This window comes from Pristiophorus japonicus, chromosome 9, assembly GCF_044704955.1.
Source record: "Pristiophorus japonicus isolate sPriJap1 chromosome 9, sPriJap1.hap1, whole genome shotgun sequence".
Classification (NCBI taxonomy): Eukaryota; Metazoa; Chordata; class Chondrichthyes; family Pristiophoridae; genus Pristiophorus; species Pristiophorus japonicus.
In genome coordinates, this window is record NC_091985.1 from 215,963,443 (window position 1) to 215,985,045 (window position 21,603).

At 45.0% G+C, this 21,603-nt stretch overlaps 1 protein-coding gene across 1 annotated transcript in view; it reads right to left on the bottom strand.

The window, feature by feature from the left end:
- LOC139274125 (gastrula zinc finger protein XlCGF8.2DB-like) overlaps positions 1–10,709 on the bottom strand; it is a gene marked incomplete at its 5' end in the record, with an annotated part of 30,078 nt that extends 19,369 nt beyond the window's left edge. Inside the window, one exon of the mRNA XM_070891168.1 lies at positions 10,164–10,709. Coding sequence (XP_070747269.1) covers positions 10,164–10,709 — 546 coding nt within the window. The remainder of the gene's footprint in view (positions 1–10,163) is intronic.
- Positions 10,710–21,603: the final 10,894 nt, after the last annotated feature.

Consider the following 21,603-nt stretch of genomic DNA (forward strand, 5'->3'; position numbering starts at 1 on the left):
CCAACTTGCCACTTTGCCCTGGATCTCATGGGCTTTTACTTTTGTGACCAAACTGCCATGTGGGACTTTATCAAAAGCTTTGTAAAATCCATATACACTACATCATACGCTTGGCCCTCATCCACCCTCCTGGTTACCTCCTCGAAAAATTCAATCAAATTAGTTGGACACGACCTTTCCTTCACAAATCCGTGCTGACTGTCCTTAATTAAGCCGTGTCTTTCTAAGTGAAGATTTATCCTGTCCTTCAGGAATTTTTCCAATAATTTTCCCACCACTGAGGTTAGGCTGACTGGTTTGTAATTACTCGGTCTATCCCTTTCTCCCTTCTTAAACAAAAGTACCACATTAGTAGTCCTCCAGCACCATATCTAAAGCCAGAGAGGATTGGAAAATGGTGGTTGAGCAGTTATAATGAGGGATGTTCAAGAGGTCAGAATTTGAGGAGCAAGACATCTTGTGGGGTTGTGAGGCTGAAAAAGATTAGAGAGATAGGGAGGAGCGAGACCATGGAATGATTTGTAAACAAGGATGAGAATTTTGAAATCGAGGCTTTGTTTAACTGGGAGCCAATGTAGGTCAGAAAGCACAGGAGTGATGGGTGATCTTGACTTGATGCGGTGGGTTAGTACATGGGGGGCTGAGATTTGGATGACCTCAAGTTTATGTAGTGAGGAATGTGGGAGACCGGCCAGGAGTGAGTTGGAGTAGTCAAGTCTAGAGGTAACAAAGGCATGGATGAGGGTTTCAGCAGCACAAGAGCTGAGGCAGGAGCGGAGGTGGGTAATGTTATGGAGGTGGAAAAAGGTGGTTTTAGTTATGCCATGGATATGTGGCTGGAAACTCATTTCAGGGTCAAATATGACACCTAGATTGTGAACAGTTTTGTTCACCCTCAGATTGATGCTAAGGAGAGGGATGGAGTCAGTGGTTAGGGAACGCAGTTTGTGGCGGGGACCAAAGATAATGGCTTCGGTCTTCCCAATAGTTAATTGGAGAAAATTTCTGCTCATCCAGTACTGGATGTCGGACAAGCAATCTGACAATTTAGATACCAAGCATGGATCAAGACAAGTGGTGGAGAGGTAGAGCTGGGTATCGTCAGCGTATATGTAGAAACTGACTCGGTGTTTTCAGATGATATCTCCAAGGGGCAGCATATAGATGAGAAATAAGAGGGAAACAAGGACAGATCTTTGGGGGACACCAGAGGTAACAATGTAGAAGTGGGAAGAGAAGCCATTGCACAATATTTTCTGGCTACGATTAGATAGGCAAGAATGGAACCAGGCGAGTGCAGTCCCACCTAGCTGGACATTGATGGAAAGGCGTTGGAGGAGGATGGAGTAGTCAACTGTGTCAGAGGTGCAGCAGAGGTTAGAACCTAAAGCAAGTTTTCCACTAGATTAACAGTGACTCCAATTCACTTATGTTATAAGAACACAAAAAATAGGAGCAGGCCATTCGGCCCCTCAAGCCTGATCCACCATTCAATAATATCATAGCTGATCTTCTACCTCAACTCCACTTTCCTCATATCCCTTCACCCCTTAATATTCAAAAATGTATCAAGCTGCCTTGAATATACTCAAACACTGAGCATCCATAGCTCTTTGGGGGAGAGACTTCCAAAGATTCACCATCCTCTGAGTGAAGAAATTTATCTTCATCTCAGTCCTAAATGGCCGACACTTATTCTGAGATTGTGACTCCTGGTTCCAGACTCCCAGCCAGAGGAAATATCCTTCCTGCATCTACCCTGTCAAGCCCTTTAAGAATTGTGTATGTTTCAATTAGATCACCTCTCATTATTCTAAACTACAGAGAATATAGGCCTAATCTACTCAATCTCTCTTCATAGGACAATCCCCCATCCCAGGAATCAGTCTGGTGAACCTCCATTCCTCAATGGCAAGTATATCCTTTCTTAGGCAAGGAGATCAAAACTGTACACAATACTTCAAATGTGGTCTCACCAGGGCAGTATGTAATTGCAGTAAGACATCTTTCCTCTTATACTCAAATCCTTTTATAATGAAGGTCAACATGCCATTTGCTTCCTGTACCTGCATGTTAACTTTCAGTGATTCATATACATGGACACCCAGGACCCTCTGAACAACAGCATTTTCCAATCTTTCAGCATTTACAAACTACTCTGCTTTTCTATTTTTCCTACCAAAGTGGATAACTTCACATTAAATTCCATTTTCCATCTTCTTGCCCACTCACTTAGCCCATCTATAGCCCTTTGAAGTTTCTTTGCATTTTGCATCATCCTCACAATTACATTCCCACCTAGCTTTGTATCATCAGCAAACTTGGATATCATCCAAATCATTGATATAGATTGTTAATAGCTGGGGCCCAAGCCCTGATCCCTACGGTACCACTCCACTAGTTACAGCCTGCCAACCCGAAAATTACCCGTTTATTCCGACTCTGTTTTCTGTCCATTAACCAATCCTCAATCCATGCTCGTGTCCACAGTAAATGACACAAGGTCAGCCCGCTGGATGGAACCTCGGGCACCCGGAGCATGATCTCCGGTGTCTCCAGTCCCGACTGCCCCCTTACATCAGTCTCCCCTCACTTTTATACCCTGCAGTGATCCATCTCTGGCACCTGACTCTTCTTTGTCTTCTCTGCTGGGTTTTGGCAGGAAGCTGGGAAAAGACAGCTGGAACTTCTCTAATCTGTGATTTACAAGGACACTTTCCCTGGTTCCCAGCAGTTACTTTTCTTCAGCAATTTTCTGATTATCCCCAAACTCCCCTGCCTGCTGTTAGTTATTTCTTATAGTTTCATAATTATAGGTATAAACATCACACATTATAATCTAACCTATTCTATTACTCACTTTGGTTTAAGCTTATATTGTCCTGTACTATTTTATGATTTTATAACCAATCCTCAATCCATGTGAGTATATTACCCCCAATCTTATGAGCTCTAATTTTGTTTAATTATCTCTTGTCGAATGCCTTCTGAAAATCCAAATACACCACATCCACTGGTTCCCCCCTTATCTGTTCTGCTAGTTACCACCTCAAAAAACGCTAACAGATTTGTCAAACATGATTTCAGTTTTATAAATCCGTATTGACTCTGCCCAATCCTGTTATTATTTTTAAATAGTGCCCTGTTACCACATCGTTATAATAGAATCTAGCATTTTCCTTACTACTGATGTCAGGCTAACTGTTCTGTGGTTCTTTGTTTTCTCTCTCCCTCCTTTCTTAAATAGTGGGGTTATATTTGGTACCTTCCAATCCGCACGAAGGGAGAGAGAGCGAATGAGTGAGATGAAGATTGGCACGGAAGGGAGAGAGAGCTGGACAGAGTGAGATCAAACAGACAGCAAAGTAAGTAAGACAGAGTGAGACTTAAATCCAAAAGGGGAAGTGGGAGAGACAGAATGAGGCAGAGAAAGAAAGGAAAGGAAGAGAAGATATTGGCCGGGATGGCAAGGGAGAAGAGAATGGGGCAGAGAGAAAAGAGAGGGGCGAAAGAGGCGGAGAGAGGTAGACTGAGAGCATAGCAGAAAGAGGAACAGAGAAGCAGAGAAGAGAAAGGTGGAAAGAGTGAGAGACAGTGAGACAGAGAGAAATGAGAGAGGTAGAGATCTTATTGAATGGCGGAGCAGGCTCAAGGGGCAAAATGGCCTACTCCTGCTCCTATTTCTTATGTTCTTAATAGAGCAAATGTGAATTAGAGAGAGACAACAAGGTGGGGGGAGAGAGAGAAATTGAGAAAGAAACAGGTGGAGATATGAGAGTGCTTCTTCGGCAGCCCCTCCCAAACCCGCGACCTCTACCATCTAGAAGGACAAGGGCAGCAAGCACATGGGAACACCACCACCAGCACGTTCCCCTCCAAGTCACACACCATCCTGATATGTAAGAATATCACCGTTCCTTCGTCGCTGGGTCAAAATCCTGGCACTCCCTCCCTCATCATCATCATAGGCAGTCCCTCGAATCGAGGATGACTTGCTTCCACGTCAAAAAGTTCACAGGTGTTTCAATGAAGGACCTAAAATACCAGGTCCCGTACTACATGTTGAAGGGTGGAAGATGCCTGTGCGTAGATTTCTTTTAGCGTGTGGAGACCGTTGCACACCAGCCACCACACGGGCTTGACAGAGCTAGGTCTTGGTCCAGTGGCAAGGATTAACCAAAACGACTGGAGACCAGCTCTGCTGCACGGACCTAATGCGCACATATATCGCAGTGTGGACGGCCCGTGCTGCCCCTGGGCTCGCGCCTCTTCTGGTCCCCAAACTCACGCCTCTCCTGGGCCCCGGTCATATCCCTCTACAATCTCTCACCGCTCCTTCGCCCTGACCTCGCCGCTCCATCACACGGACTGCAGCGGTTCAAGAAGGTGGCTCACAACCATCTTCTCAAGGGCAATTAGAGATGGATAATAAATGCTGGCCTTGCCAGCGAAGCCCACATCCCATGAACAAATTTTTTTTTTTTTAAAGTCACCTTCTCTTTTCAAGAGGAAGAGACCCAGCCTGTTCATCCTTTCCTAATAGGCATAACCTCGCATTTCTGGTATCATAATTGTAAATCTAATTTCCAATCTCGCCAATTCCTCTATATCCTTTTTATAATATGGAGGTCACAAATGTACACAGTACTCCAAATATGGTCTAACCAAGGTTCGATACAAGTTCAGCATACCTTAGCTACTTTTCAATTCAATCCCCCTGGAAATAAACCCGAGTGCTTGGTTTACTCTTTTTAACGGCCTTATTAACCTACGTCGCTACTTTTGGTGATTTTTGCATTTGTATTCCGAGATCACTTTGCTCTTCTGCCCCATTTAGATTCTGGTTTTCCAACTAATATGTGACCTCCTTATTTCTGTTACCAAAATGCAATACCTCACATTTATCAGTGTTGAAATTCATTATATGCCAATTCTGCAAGTATAATAATGTAATAAGACATGTAGTACAGCACGGATTAGATACAGAGTAAAGCTCCCTCCACACTGACCCTTCAAACACTCCCAGGGCATAGACAACACGGGTTAGTGACAAAGTAATGCTCCCTCTGCACTGTCCCATCAAACATTTCCAGGTCATATATAGCACGGGCAAGGTACAGAGTTAAGTTCCCTCGACACATAGAGAGTAAAGCTCCATCTATACTCCCCATCAAACACTCCCAGGCCAACTACAGCTTGATTTAGATACAGAGTAAATGTCCTTCTACACCCTCCCAGGGCAGTTTCCAGTGGGCTTCCGCAGGGCTCAGTACTTGGTTTCCTGCTTTTTGTCATATATATATAAAATCAATGATTTGGACTTGAATGTAGGAGGTATGATTAAGAAGTTTGCAGATGATACAAAAATTGGCCCTGTGCTTGATAATGAAGAAGCGGTAGACTGCAGGAAGGTATCAATGGACTGGTCAGGTGGGCAGAACAGTGTCAAATGGAACTCAATCCGGAGAAGTGAGGTAATGCATTTGGGGAGGGCTATCAAGGAAATCGAATACACAATAAATGGTAGGACACTGAGAAGTGTAGAGGGACAAAGGGACCTTGGAGTGCATGTCCACAGATTCTAGAAGGTAGCAGGACAGGTAGATAAGGTGGTTAAGAAGGCATACGGGATACTTGCCTTTCTTAGCCGAGGCATAGAATAGAAGATTAGGGAGGTTATGCTTGAACTGTATAAAAAACTACTTAGGCCACAGTTAGAGTACTGCGTGCAGTTCTGGTCACCAGAGTACAGGAAAGATGTGACTGCCCCAGAGAGGATAGAGGAAATTTACGAGGATGTTGCCTGGACTGGAGAATTTTAGCTATGAGGAAAGATTGGATAGGCTGGGGTTGTTTTCTTTGGAACAGAGGAGGCTTAGGCAACCTAATTGAGGTGTATAAAATTATGAGGGGCCTAGATAGAGCAGATAGGAAGGACCTATTTCCCTCAGCAGATGGTTGAATAACCAGGGGGCATAGATTTAAAGTAAGTGGTAGGAGGTTTAGTGGGGATTTGAGGAGAAATATTTTCACCAAGGTTGGTGGGGGTCTGAAACTCACTGCCTGAAAGAGTGGTAGAGGCAGAAACCCTCATAGCATTTAAAAAGTACTTGGATATGCACTTGAAGTGCCGTAACCTCCAAGGCTACGATCCAAGAGCTGGAAAGTGGGATCAGGCTGGAAAGCTCTTTGTCAGCAAGCACGGACATGATGGGCTGAATGGCCTCCTTCTGTGCTGTAAATTTCTATGATTCTCTGATCGCAAGGCTAGGAGAGACGCTCTTGAAGGTATGGGGAGCTCGGACTTGTCCGTGGGAGTAACAGACAGCAAGAGAACTCAAATAATCCCGAGCAATGCGGTGTTAGTCGTGGCTCAGTGGTAGTCTCTGAGTCAGTAGGTTGTGGGTTCAAGTCCACTCCCAGAGCATGGAGCATAAAATCAAAGCCGACATTCCAATGCAGTGCAGAGGGAGCGCTGCACTGTCAGGGGTGCCGTCTTTCACATGAGGCCCCATAAGAGCATAAGAAATAGGAGCAGGAGTAGGCCATTTGGCCCCTCGAATCTGCTCCATCATTTAATGATCATGGCTGATCTGATCTGATCTTGCCTTCAACTCCACTTCTCTGCCCACTCCTCATAACCCTCGACTCCCTTATCGTTCAAAAATCTGTCTATCTCCACCTTAAACATATTTAATGACCCAGCTTCTACAGCTCTCTGAGGTAGCGAATTCCAAAGATTCAGAAGAAATTGCTCCTGATTTCCCTTTTAAATGAGCGACCCCTTATTCTGAAACTATGCCCCCTAGTGTTAGATTCCTCCACAGGGGGAAACATCCTCTCTGCGTCTATCCTGTCAAGCCCTCTCAGAATCTTATATGTTTCAATAAGATCACCTCTCATTCTTCTAAACTCCAATGAATATAGGCCCTACCTGCTCAATCTTTCTTCATGACAACCCTTTCATCTCAGGAATCAACCTCGTGAACCTCCTCTGAAGTGTATCCCTCCTTAAATAAGAAGATCAAAACTGTACGCAGTACTCCAGGTGTGGTCTCACCAACAGTGTCGTTGTAGCAGGACTTCCCTACTTTTATACTGCATCTCCCTTGCAATAAAGGCCAACATTCCATTTGCCTTCTTAATTACGCTGTACCTGCATGCTAACTTTTTGTGTATCATGTACAAGGACCCCTCTGTATTGCAGCATTTTCTAATCTCTCCCCATTTAAATAATAATTTGCTTTTTTATTTTTCCTCACATTTTCCCACATTATACTCCATCTGCCAAACTTTTGCCCACTCACTGAGCTGATCTATGTCCCTTTGTAGATTATTTGCGTCTTCCTCACAACTTGCTTTCCCACTTATCTTTGTATCATCAGCATGTTTAGCTACATTCAATCGGTCCCTTCATCCAAGTCATTAATTATAGATTGTAAATAGTTGAGGCCCCAGCACTGATCACTGTGGCACCCCACTTGTTACAGTTTGCCAGCCTGAAAATGACCCATTTATCCCTACTCTCTGTTTTCTGTTTGTTAGCCAATCCTCTATCCATGCTAATATATTACCCCCAATCCCGTGAGATTTTATCTTGTGCAGTAATCTTTTACGTGACACCTTATCGAATGCCTTCTGAAAATCCAAATACACGACATCTACTGGTTCCCCTTTATCCACCCTGTTCGTTACATCCTCAAAGAACTCCAGCAAATTTGTCAAACATGATTTCCCTTTCATAAAACCATGCTGACTCTGCTTGACTGCATTATGATTTTCTAAATAATGGACTCCAGCATTTTCCCAATGACATGTTAGTCTAACTGGTCTACAGTTTCCCGCTTTCTGTCTCCCTCCATTCTTAAATAGGGGAATTACATTTGCTATTTTCCAATCTGCTGGGACCTCTCCAGAATCCAGGGATTTTTGGTAGATTACAACCAATGTGGCCACCATCTCTGCAGCCATTTCTTTTAAGACCCGAGGATTCAGGCTATTAGGACCAGGGGACTTGTCCACCTTTAGTCCCATTAGTTTGCCTCGTACCTTTTTTCCCTAGCAATAGTGATTGTTTTAAGTTCTCCCCTCCCAATAGCCCCTTGATTATCAATTATTGAGATGCTTTCAGTGTCTTTTACAGTGAAGACCGATACAAAATATTTATTTAAATTCTCTGCCATTTCCTTGTTTCCCATTATTAATTCCCCAGTCTCATCTTCTAAGGGACCAACTTAGCTACTCTCTTCCTTTTTATATATCTGTAGAAGCTCTTACTGTCTGTTTTTATATTTCTTGCTAGTTTACTCTCAATCTATTCACTTTTTTTTTCGTTGTCCTTTGCTATTTTCTAAAAAGTTCCCAATCTTCTGGCCTTTCATTAATCTTCGCAACATTGTATGCCTTTGTTTTCAATTTGATACCACCCTTTACTTCTTAGTTAGCCATGGATGGTTCATCCTTCTTAGAGTCTTTCTTTCTCATTGGAATATATCTTTGCTGAGTTATGATATAGCTCCTTAAATGTCTGCCACTCCTTATCTACTGTCTTACCCTTCCTTTGTAATTGCCTTTATTTTTCAGGGCTCTATTTTGAGACCCAAGTTTCTCACCCTCAAACCGAATTTGGAATTCTACCATACTATGATCACTCTTCCCAAGAGGATCCTTTACTATGAGATCATGAATTAATCCCAGTCGCATTACACATTACCAATTCTAAAATAGTCTGCTCCCTGGTTGGTTCCACAGCGCATTGTTCTAAGAAAACATCCCGAATACACTCTATGAACTCTTCCTCAAGGCTACCTAATCTTTATATTGATATATCCTATCAATATAAAGATTTAAATCGTCTATGCTTATTGCAGTACCTTTCTTATAAGCCTCCATTATTTCTTGATTTATATGCTGTCCTGATAGGCTACTCCCACCAGTGACTTCTTTCCCTTATTATTTCTTATCTCCACCCAAACTGATTCTACATCTTGATCTTCTGAGAATCAGAACCATCTGACCTCTCAAGTAGGCATAAAAGATTCCATGACGTTATTTCGAAGAAATATCTCTGGTGTCCTGGCTAACATTTATCCCTCAACCAACATCACTAAAACAGAGGCCATGAAAGGCACTTTATAAATACAAAGGAGAAAAGGAAGAGTCGGTAACAGGACATCAATTAGTCTCCTCGTGGAGAAACCAAGGAATCGACTCACTGTCTGTTGGAAACAAAGCTGATTTATTTGATCGTTGTTTGACAGAGGGTGCAGAAAAGATTTACAAGAATGATTCCAGGGATGAGGGACTTCAGTTACATGGATAGACTGGTGAAGCTGGGGTTGTTCTTCTTAGATCAGAGAAGGTTGAGAGGAGATTTGATAGAGGTGCTCGAAAATCATGAGGGGTCTAGACAGAGTAGAGAGAAAATATTCCCATTGGCGGAAGGGTCGAGAACCAGAGGACACAGATTCAAGGTGATTGGCAAAAGAACCAAAGGCGACATGAGAAAAAACTTTGTTTTAAGCAGCGAGTGATTAGGATCTGGAATGCACTGCCTGAAAGGGTGGTGGAGGCAGATTCAATCGTGGCTTTCAAAAAGGGCATTGGATAAGTACCAGAAATAAAACATTTGCAGGGCCACAGCGAAAGGGCGGGGAGTGGGACTTGCAGAGAGCCAGCACGGACTCGACGGTCCGAAAGGCCTCCTTCTGTGCTGTAACTATTCTATGATTCTATGATATCCAGAAAATTAAACTCCAGCCCAGTTAGAGGGATTAATTACACCAACAGCAACAAACTCCAACTGTCCAAGTGAACAGGGTTCAGTCCTGGATGTGATTAACGACAACAATAAAAGCAGAATCCAACCCCTGCAGTCACTTGTGAACTCGCTGGTGTAACTGAAGGTTGGATAAACGAGTGAAGCCCTTCCCACACTCGGAGCAGATGAATGGCCTCTCCCCAGTGTGAGTGCGTTGGTGTGTCAGCAGGTTGGATAAACGAGTGAAGCCCTTCCCACACTCGGAGCAGATGAACGGTCTCTCCCCAGTGTGAGTGCGTTGGTGTTTCATCAGATCATTTCTGCTTTTATAGCTCCTTTCACAGTCAGAACATTTAAATGGTCTCTTACTGGTGTGAACAAGTTGGTGTTCAGTGAAGTGGGATGAATGAGTGAATGCCTTCCCACACACAGAACAGGTAAAAGGTCTCTCCCCGGTATGAATACGCTGGTGAGCATGAAGCTCGAATGAATTAGTGAATCCCTTTCCACACACAGAGCAGATGAACGGCCTCTCTCCTGTGTGAGCTTGCTGGTGACTCAGATGATGAGATGATTTAGCAAACCGTTTCCCACATACGAGACAGACGGACAGTCTCTCCCCAGTGTGAACTCGCTTGTGTTTAATGAGGTGTGAAGATGCAGTGAATTCCTTCCCACATACGGGACAGGTAAACGGCCTCTCCCCAGTGTGAACACGCTGGTGTCTCACCAGGCTGGATGAACAAGTGAATCCTTTCTCACACACGGAGCAGGTGAACGGCCTCTCACCAGTGTGAACTCGCTGGTGTTCAGTGAGGTTGGATGTACGAGTGAATCCCTTCCCACACCCGGGGCAGGTGAATGGCCTCTCCCCGGTGTGACTGCGTCGATGAATTTCCAGCGCAGAGGGGCAATTGAATCCCTTCCCACAGTCCCCACATTCCCACGGTTTCTCCATGGTGCGGGTGTCCTTGTGCCTCTCCAGTTTGGACGATCAGTTGAAGCCTCGTCCACACACAGAACACGTGAACGGTTTCTCCCCGCTGTGAATGGTGTGATGTTTTTTCAGGCTGTGTAACTGGTTAAAGCTCTTTCCACAGTCAGTGCACTGGAACACTCTCACTCGGGTGTGTGTCTCGGTGCTTTTCCAGTCACACTGATGTTTGAAATATTTTCCCACAGACAGAACAGACAAACATTTCTCCTTTCACATTCAAAGGCTGATGATATTCAAGTGAATCGAGTGTCTCTGTCAGATCTTGATATGAATAGTTCTAGTTTCCCGTCTGTAAATCCTCCTTTTCTAATATCCTGTAAAAGGTGTTTACAAAAGTCAGCACTGGAAGTGCAGGATAGAAATTGAGGACAGACAATCCTACTTTTTATGGAACATTCTTTCCTCTCTTGTTCTCCAAAGCTGTAAATTCCCGTCCCACACACTCTCCCTCCACCCTGTGCTGAAATCCAAACTCATCGCACCACCTCCATCATTTCTTTCTTCCGTCTGCAGTTTTCTCACTCCCTCTTCTCTGGTTGGGTTCAGTTCTACATCCTGACTGTGCAGACTGAGAATAAATGAGGAAATGATTGTCTCTCCAGATCACTGGGACCCTAAAGCCCCGCCCGCCCTCTGCTCCTGTACCAAGATGGCCGCTCAGGCACGCTGATCGTGTCTAAGAATTCGGCTAGTTACCCCGAGCGGTCGGGTCCATCACCGCGGGTCAAACATGTGTCCTGCCGGTTCATATTAGGTGCCTGAGGCCTACACCAGGTGTTTATGAAGCTGCCCATCCCACCCAGGGGTCCAATTCCTCCGCTGAGCCCACAAGCTCCTACTGACTCGCGGAACGTCTCTTCCGCCTCAGACCACCTCCACCACTGGCACTGCGCCTGCTCAGAGCACACACCGGTCCCGTGTCTGGGCTCCTGGTGTCATTGGTAGAGCGCTTTACCCCTGCGCGGGGGATTCTGGTTACAGAAGTAAACGTCTCAACATTTGGTAGTGAAATGGATTGATTCAGGATAGACAGCAGGGATTATTGCAGGAAATAACACAGTGCAGTGAGAAAGGAAATGCAGTGGATGTTGTGCAGATGGATTGTCAAAAGGTGTTTGATAAGGTGCCGGACAGGAGGCTTGTTGATCAAATTAAGGCTCATGGTATTAAAGGGAGTGGGGCAGTGTGGAGAGGAAGTTGGGTAAAGGGCAGAAAACAGAGAGTAGTGGTTAATGGATGTTCTTCAGACTGGAGGGATGTAAACAGTGGTGTCCCCCAGGGTCAGTGTGGGGACCATTGCTCTTAATATAGAGACAGGATCTGGGCTAGGGAATAAGCACATAAGAATTAGAAGCAGGAGTAGGCCCTTTGGCCCCTCGAGCCTGCTCCACCATTCAATAAGATCATATTGATTCATCAATTGATCCACCGCTACGAAAAACAATAATAAGAATAAAACCGGACGTACCACCTGGCATCGACCTCCGCACCGGCTACGGACCCGACAACGGCCCACCCAGCCCAGTCTTTCTCATCAACATCTGGGGTCTTGTTCCAAAATTGGAAGAGATGTCCCAGACTAGTCAAGCAACAGCCTGACATAGTCATACTCACAGAATCATACCTTTCAGCCAATGTCCGAGACTCCTCCATCACCATCCCTGGGTATGTCCTGTCCCACCGGTGGTGGTACAGTAGTATACAGTCGGGAGGGTGTGACCCTGGGAGTCCTCAACACCGACTCCGGACCCCATGAAGTCTCGAAGCTTCAGGTCAAGCATGGATAAGGAAACCTCCTGCTGATGACTACCTACTGCCCTCCCTCAGCTGATGAATCAGTGCTCCTCCATGTTGAACACTCAGAAGAAGCACTGAGAGTAGCAAGGTGCACCGAATGTACTCTGGGTGGGGGACTTCAATGTCCATCAAGACTGGCTCGGTAGCACCACTACTGACCGAGCTGGCCGAGTGCTGAAGGACATAGCTACGAGACTGGGCCTGCAGCAGGTGCTGAGAGAACCAATATGAGGGGAAAACCCTACTTGCGCCCATCCCTTCGGAAAGGGCACGAGAGTGGGAGCAGCGGCAAGCCTACAAAGGGCGTGAGTCAGCCGAGCAGACAGCCGAAACAGCACCAAGTGACCTGGGAGGATAAGAAGTAAAAAGATTCAAAGTGTGACATCACAGAAAAGCAGGCAAGTGATTGGTTGGTCAGTTTTTCTCTCTTTTCTTGGGCATTGGTTTAAATTAAGAGCTGGGATTAAAAATCTAAACTTTCAAAATGTAAAAACGTAATTAATTGAATACATTCGAGATGGCAGGGCAGGCGATGTGTTACTGCTGCTGCATGTGGGAGCTGTTTGACCCCATTGAGGTCCAACGTGACCACATCTGCAGTAAGTGTTGGCTGCTCGAGGAACTTCGGCTCCACGTTGATGAGCTGGAGTCCGAGCTGCAGACACTGCGACACATCAGGGAGGGGGAGAGTTACCTGGACTCTGTGTTCCAGGAGGCATCACACCCCTTAGATTCATCAATTCAACTTTGGCCCATGGTCAGGGACAGGAGGGTGTGACAACGAGCGAGGCAGCTGTGGGGACCCAGGAGGTAGTGATGGAGGAGCCTCAGTCCTTGCAATTGTCCAACAGGTACGAGATTTTTGCTCCCTGTTTGGATGAGGGCAGGGACTGCAGGGAGGATGAGCAAACTGACCACAGCACCGTGGTACAGGAGGACATTCAAGTGGGGGGAGTAAAAAGAAATGTTGCAGTGTTAGGAACAGTATAGTTTCAGAGATAGATACTGTTCTCTGCAGCCGAGTGCGTGAGTCCTGAAGGCTGTGATGCCTGCGAAGTGCCAAGGTTAAGGACATCTCCTCTGGGCTGGAGAGGGATTGGAGTGGGAGGGGGAAGATCCAGTTGTCGTGGTCCACGTAGGTACCAATGACATAGGCAGAACAAGAAAGGGGTTCTGCTGAGGATTTTGAGCAGCTAGGGTCTAAATTAAAAAGCAGAATCACAAAGGCAATAATCTCTGGATTACGACCCGAGCCACAAGCAAATATATTTTGGTGAGAAGGAAAGACTTTAAGCGATGAGGGAACTATCCGCGGTTAATGAAGGAAGTAAAGGATGGGATCAAATTGAAAACAATGGCATACAAAGTGGCCAAGGTTAGTGGGAGGCCAGAGCATTGGCAAATGTTTTTAAAAACAGCAAATGATGACTTAAGAAATAATAAAGAAAGGGAAGATAGATTATGAGAGTAAACTAGCAAGCAATATAAAAAGAGCTTCTACAGGTATGTAAAAAGGATAGGGTAGCTAAAGTAAATGTTGGTCCTTAGAGGATGAGACTGGGGAATTAATAATGGGGAACACAGAAATGGCAGAGACTTTGAACAAATATTTTGTATCAGTCTTCACGGTAGAAGACACTAAAATCACCCCAATAATAGATAATCAAGGGGCTATAGCGAGGGGGAAACTTAAAGCAATCACTAAAGAAAAAGTGCTCAGTAAAATAATGGGACGAAAGGTGGAAAAGTCCCTTGGACCTGATGGCTTGCAACCTCAGGTCTTAATACACAGTAAAGCTCCCTCTACACTGTCCTATCAAATACTCCCAGGGCCGGCACAGCACAGGTTAGATGCAAAGTAAAAATCCCTCTACACTGTCCTATCAAATACTCCCAGGGCTGGCACAGCACAGGTTAGATGCAAAGTAAAAATCCCTCTACACCGGCCAACAAACATTCCAAGAGCAGGTAAAGCATGGGTTAGGCAGAGGGTAAAGCTTCCTCTATACTTCCCTATCAAACAATGGCAGGGCAGGTACAGCACGGGTTAGATGCAGAACAAATCTCCCTCTAAACTGCCTCATCAAACATTCCTAGGGCAGGTACAGTGCGGATTAGATATAGCGGAAAGCTCCCACTACACTGTCCCATCAAACACTCACAAGGCAGGTACAGCAATGGGTTAGGCAGAGAGTCAAGCTCCCTCGACACTGTCCCATCAAACACTCCCAGGGCAGGTACAGCACAGATTAGATACATAGCAAATCTCTCTCTCCACTGTCCCATCAAAACCTCAAAGGATGGATACAGAACATAAGAAATAGGAGCAGGAGTAGGCCATTTGGCCCCTCGAGCCTGCTCCGCCATTCAATAAGCTCATGGCTGATCTGATCCTGGCCTCAACTCCACTTCCCCTCCCGCTCTCCATAACCCTTGACTCTCTTATCATTCAAAAATGTCTCTATCCCCGCCTTAAGTACATTCAATGACCCAGCCTCCACAGCTCTCTGAGGTAGAGAATTCCAAAAATTCATGACACTCAGATAAGAAATTCCTCCTCATTTCAGTTTTAAACAGGTGACCTCTTATTCTGAAACTATGCCCCCTAGTTCCACATTCCCCCAAGAGGGGAAACATCCTCTCTGCATCTACAATGTCAAGCCCCCTTAAAATGTTATACATTTCAATTAGATCACCTCTAAGTCTTCTAAACTCCAATGTGTATAGGCCCAACCTGCTTTACCTTCCTTCATATGACAATCCCTTCATCTCAGTAATCAACCCCTCGTGAACCTCTCTGAACTGCCTCCAGTGCAGGTATACCCCTCCTTAAATATGGAGACCAAAACTGCACGCAGTTCTCCAGGTGTGGTCTTACCAACGACCTGTACAGTTGTAGAAGGACTTTCTTACTTTTATACTCCATCCCCCTTGCATTAAAGGACAGCATTCCATTTGCGTTCCTAATTACTTGCTGTACCTGCATGCTAACTTTTTGTGTTTAATGTACAAGGACCCCAGATCCCTCTGTACCACCGCATTTTGTAATCTCTCCCCATTTAAATAATAATTTGCTTTTTTATTTTTCCTACCAAAGTGGATAACCTCACATTTTCCCACATTATACTCCATCTGCCAATTTTTTGCCCACTCACTTAGCCCATCTATATCCCTTTGTAGATTCTTTGTGTCCTTCTCACAACTTCCTAGGTTAGCACAGGTTCAGTACACGGCAAATCTCTGTCTACATTAGCCCATCAAACACGCCCAGGACAGGTACAGCATGGATTAGATACATTGTAAAGTTGCCTCTACACTGTCACATCAAATACTCTCAGGGCGGCTACAGCACGGGTTAGGTACCGATTAAAGCTCCCTCTACACTGTCCCATTAAACAATGCCAGGCAGGTAAAGCCTGTGTTAGATACAGAATAAACCTCTATCTACACTGTCCCATCAAACACTCGCAGGGCATGTATAGCATGGGTCAGATACAGAGTATAGTTCCCTCTACACTGTCCCATCAAACACTCCCAGAGCAGGTACAGCACAGGTCAGAAACAGAGTAAGGCTTCGTCTACACTGTCCCACCAAAAATTTGCAGGGCAGGTACAGCACGGATTAAATAGAATAAACCTCCCTCTATATTGTCCCGTCAGACACTCCCAAGGGCAGGTACAGTACTGGTTGGATACAGAGTAAATCTCCCTCTACAATGTCCCATCAAACACTCACAGGGCAGATAAAGCACGGGTTAGATACAGAGTAAACCTCATTCTACACTGTCCCAACAAACACTCCCAGGATAGGTACAGCACGGATTATATACAGCCTAAAGCTCCCTCTACACTGTCCCATCAAACACAACTAGGGCAGGTAGAGTACGAGTTAGACACAGAGGAAAGCTCCCCCTACACCAACCCGTCAAAGCTCACAGGGTAGGTAGAGCATGGGTTAGATACAGAGCAAAGCTCCCTCTGCAGTGTCCCATCAATCACTTACAAGGCAGGTACAGCACGGGTTATGCAGAGAGTAAAGTTCTCTTTACACTGTCCCATCAGACACTACCAGGGCAGGTACAGCACTGATTAGATACAGCATAAAGCTCTTTGTACATTGTCCAATTAAACATTCCCAGGGAAGGTACAGCATGGGTTAGATACAGAGTAAGTCTCCCTCTACACTATCCCATCAAATACTCCAAGGGCAGGTATGGAACATAAGAAATAGGAGCAGAGTAGGCCATTTGGCCCCTCGAGCCTGCTCCGCCATTCAATAAGATCATGGCTGATCAAATCCAGGCCTTAACTCCACTTCCCTGCCCACTCCCCATTATCCTTATCTTTCAAAAATCTGTCTATCCCCATGTTAAATACATTCAATGACCCAGCCCCCACAGCTCTCTAAGGTAACGAATTCCAAAGATTCACAACCCTCAGAGAAGAAATCCCTCCTCATTTCCCTTTTAAATGACCGACCCCTTATTCTGAAACTATGCCCCCTAGTGTTAGATTCCCCCACGTGGGGAAACATCCTCTCTGTATCTACCCTATCAAGCCCCCTCACAATCTTATACGTTTCAATAAGATCACCTCTACGTTTTCTAAACTCCAATGAGTACAGTCCCAACCTGCTCAACCTTTCTCATAATGACAACCCCTTCATCTCAGCAATCAACCTCGTGAACCTTCTCTGAACTGCCTCCAGTGCAAGTATATCCTTCCTGAAATAAGGAGACCAAAACTGTACGCAGTACTCCAGTTGTGGTCTTACCAACGCCATGTACAGTTGCAGCAGGACTTCCCTACTTTTATACTCCATCCCCCTTGCAATAAAGACCAACATTCCATTTGCCTTCCTAATTAATTGCAGTAACTGCATGCTAAATGTTTGTGTTTCATGTACAAGGACCCCCAGATCCCTCTGTACCACCGCATTTTGTAATCTCTCACAATTTAAATAATAATTTGCTTTTTCATTACTCCTACTAACATGGATACCCTCACATTTTCCCACATTATACTCCATCTGCCAAAGCTTTGCCCACTCACTTAGCCTATCTATATTCATTTGTAGATTCTTTGCGTCCTCCTCACAACTTGCTAGGTTAGCACAGGTTAGATACACAGTAAACCTCTCTCTACATTATCCCATCAAACACTCCCAGTGCAGGTACAGCATGGGTTAGGTGCAGAGTAAAGCTCTCTCTTCACTGTCCCAAAAACACTCCCAGAGCAGGTACAGTAATGGTTAGATATACAGCAAAGCTCCCTCTACACTGTCTATTCAAACACTCGCAGGGCAGGTACAGCACGGGTTAGATACAGAGTAAAGCTCCCTCTACACTGTCCCATCAAACACTCACAGGACTGGTATAGCACAGATTGGATACAGCGTAAAGTTCCTTCTACACTGTCCCATCAAAAACTTCCAAGGCGGGTACAGTACACATTAGATACAGCATAAAGCCCAATTTATACTGTCCCGTCAAACACTCCCAAGGCAGTTACAGTACAGGTTAGATACAGAGTAAACCTCCATCTACACTGTCCTATCAGACACTCCCAGGGCAGGTACAGCTTGGGTTAAATACAGAGTAAAACTCCCTCTATATTATCCCATCAAACAATGCCAGGACAGGCACAGCAGATTAGATACAGAGTTTCCCATGTGGTGGCTGGCGTGCAACGGCCACCATACGTTAAAAAAAGCCACACACAGGCATCTTCCACCCTTCAGGATGTAGTTCAGGACCTGGAATATTAGGTCCTTCATTGAAAAACCTGTGAACTCATCCTTTTTTGTCATGGAAGCAAGCCATCCTCGTTTGCAGATGACACTAAGCTGGGTGGCAGTGTGAGCTGTGAGGAGGACGCTAAGAGGCTGCAGGGTGACTTGGACAGGTTAGGTGAGTGGGCAAATGCATGGCAGATTGCAGTATAATGTAGACAAATGTGAGGTTATCCACTTTGGTGGCAAAAACAGGAAGGCAGAATATTATCTGAATGGTAACAGATTAGGAAAAGGGAAGGTGCAACGAGACCTGGGTGTCATGGTACATCAGTCATTGAAAGGTGGCATACAAGCACAGCAGGCGGTGAAAAAGGTAAATGGCATGTTGGCCTTCATAGCGAGAGGATTTGAGTATAGAAGCAGGGAGGCCTTATTGCAGTTGTACAGGGCTTTGGTGAGGCAACACCTTGAATATTGTGTACAGTTTTGGTATCCTAATCTGAGGAAAGACATTCTTGCTCTTGAGGGAGTGCAGTGAAGGTTCACCAGACTGATTCCCGGGATGGCAGGACTGACATATGAAGAAAGACGGGATCGACTAGGCTTATATTCACTGGAATTTAGAAGAATGAGAGGGGATCTCACAGAAAAATATAACATTCTAATAGGATTGGACAGATTAGATGCAAGAAGAATGTTCCCGATGTTGGAGAAGTCCAGAACCAGGGGTCACAGTCGAAGGATAAGCCATTTAGGACCGAGATGAGGAGGAACGTCTTCACTCAGTGAATTGTGAACCTGTGGAATTCTCCACCACAAAAAGTTGTTGAAGCCAGTTCGTTAGATATATTCAAAAGGGAGTTAGATGTGACCCTTATGGCTACAGAGATCAAGGGGCATGGAGAGAAAGCAGGAATGGGGTACTGAAGTTGCATGATCAGCCATGATCATATTGAATGGTGGTGCAGGCTCGAAGGGCCGAATGGCCTACTCCTGCACCTATTTTCTATGTTTCAAGGGCCTGCCAATGATTATGATGAGATACAGAGTAAACCTCTCTCTACACTGTCCCATCAGATACAACTCGGGCAGGTAGAATACAGGTTAGATTCAGAGAAAAGCTTCCCCTACAGCGACCCATCAAAGCTCACAGGGCAGGCAAAGCACGGGTTAGATAGAGCAAAGCTCCCTCTATACTGTCCCAACAAACAATCACAGGACAGGTACAACACGGGTTCAGTAAAGAGCGAAGCTCCCTTTATACTGTCCCATCAAGCACTCCCAGGGCAGTGACAGCACGAATTAGATACACAGTAATCTGTGTCAGAGGAAACTGCATCCCAGTGAGAGTCAGTGCCAGAGGAAACTGTATCCCAGTGAGAGTCAGTGCCAGAGGAAACTGTACCCCAGTGAGAGTCAGTGCCAGAGGAAACTGTATCCCATTGAGAGTCAGTGCCAGAGGAAACTGTATTCCAGTGAGAATCAGTGCCAGAGGAAACTGTACCCCAGTGAGAGTCAGTGCCAGAGGAAACTGTACCCCAGTGAGAGTCAGTGCCAGAGGAAACTGTACCCCAGTGAGAGTCAGTGCCAGAGGAATCATGAAGCAGAGCCTGGTGTCCAGTCGTCTTGGATCCCCTTGCCATTGGACCAAGACCTTGCTTTGCCAAGACCGTGTGGTAGCTAATGTGCAAGGGCCACCTCACGTTAAAATAATTTACGCTGTTAGCAATACAAAACAATCCTCTTCCTCTGCAGTTATCAATCTATTGCAATTTCCCATGCCTGTAGTTTCGTTATATTACAATTTAAAATATCTTCAGTTATCAGCAACAAATTGCATTTATATCACATCTTAAACATAGTAAAATGTCCCAAGGCACTTCACAGGACTGTTAGCAAACAGAATTTGACACCCAGTCACGTAACGAAATATTAGCACAGGATTAAAAGCTTGTTCAAAAGGATAGGTATTAAGGAGCATTTTGAAGCTGGAGAAGTTTAAGGAGGGAATTCCAGAGCTTATGGTCTCAGCAGCTGAAGGTATGGCCACCAATATTGGAGGGATGAAAATTGGGGCTGCTCAAGAGGCCAGAGTTGGAGGAATGCAAAGATCTCTGAGGGTTGTAGGGCTAGAGGAGGTTACAGCAATTGGGAGGGGCAAGGTCCTGGACGGATTTCAAAACAAGGATGAGCATTTTGAAATCGATGGAGCAGGAGCCAATGTAGTTCAGTGAGCACAGGGGTGATGGGTGAATGGAAATTGGTACAAGTTGGGATGAGGGGGCTGAGGACAGATTGATTCGAATAGGCCTATATTCTCTGGAGTTTCGAAGAATGGAAGGTGATATCATTGAAACATAGAATTGACACAGGCTGGATAGTCTAGAGCTAGGGGTCCTAGTATTAGGATAAGAGATTGGCCATTTAAGACTGAAATGAGATATTTCTTCACTTAAGAGTTGTGAATCTTTGAAATTCTCTATCAAATAGAGATCTTATAGCCTACACCTGCTGCTATTTGTGTTCTTGAGTAAGGATTGTTTTTGATAAGCTTAAGCTTGCGAGGTGTGAGGCCGATCAGGAGAGCAATGGATTAGTCCAATGTAGTGGTAACAGAGACATGGATGAGGGTTTGAGCAGATGAGCTGAGGAAGGGGCAGAGACCGGTGATGTTATGGAGCTGGAAGTAAACGTACTTGGTGATTGAGGGAATATGGGTTCGGAAGCTCATCTCAGGGTCAAGTACGATGCCAATCAATAAATTGCAACTCTCCATATCTGTGTTTGTTTATTCGAATACTACATATCTCGAGTGATCAATGCTTCAAGAGTAGTACTTATCAATATATTTTCTGTTAATTCCAAATATTCATGATTGAATAATTGATTCTGTCGATATTAAGCCGTGCTGGTATTTCAGATTGGTTTGTGCATCGTGATCAATGAATTGACTATGATGCTTCCGGTTCAATCTTTCCATTGGCTTTCTCACCAGATGGGAAATATTTGAACATTGAGATCTGATGGTGTCGGTGTGAGTTCAGCCCCACCGAATGTACAGAGACAGGTCCATTTGCTGGGCTCTGCCTCAAACTGGAGTCACCTCTTAGATCAAAGCCCTTTACTCTAAAACACACACAAGATTCACTGTGACTGTGTTTAGAGACAGAAAGTGATCTCACTTCACATCCCATTGCACGGCCTCATGCTGGATAATTGTGCTCGGTGATCAGACTCTCCCAGTCTCATTTCCTGTAAATGTAGATTCTTTTCTCTCAATCTGGTTCAGAAAAATTACTGAGTCAAATACCTCTT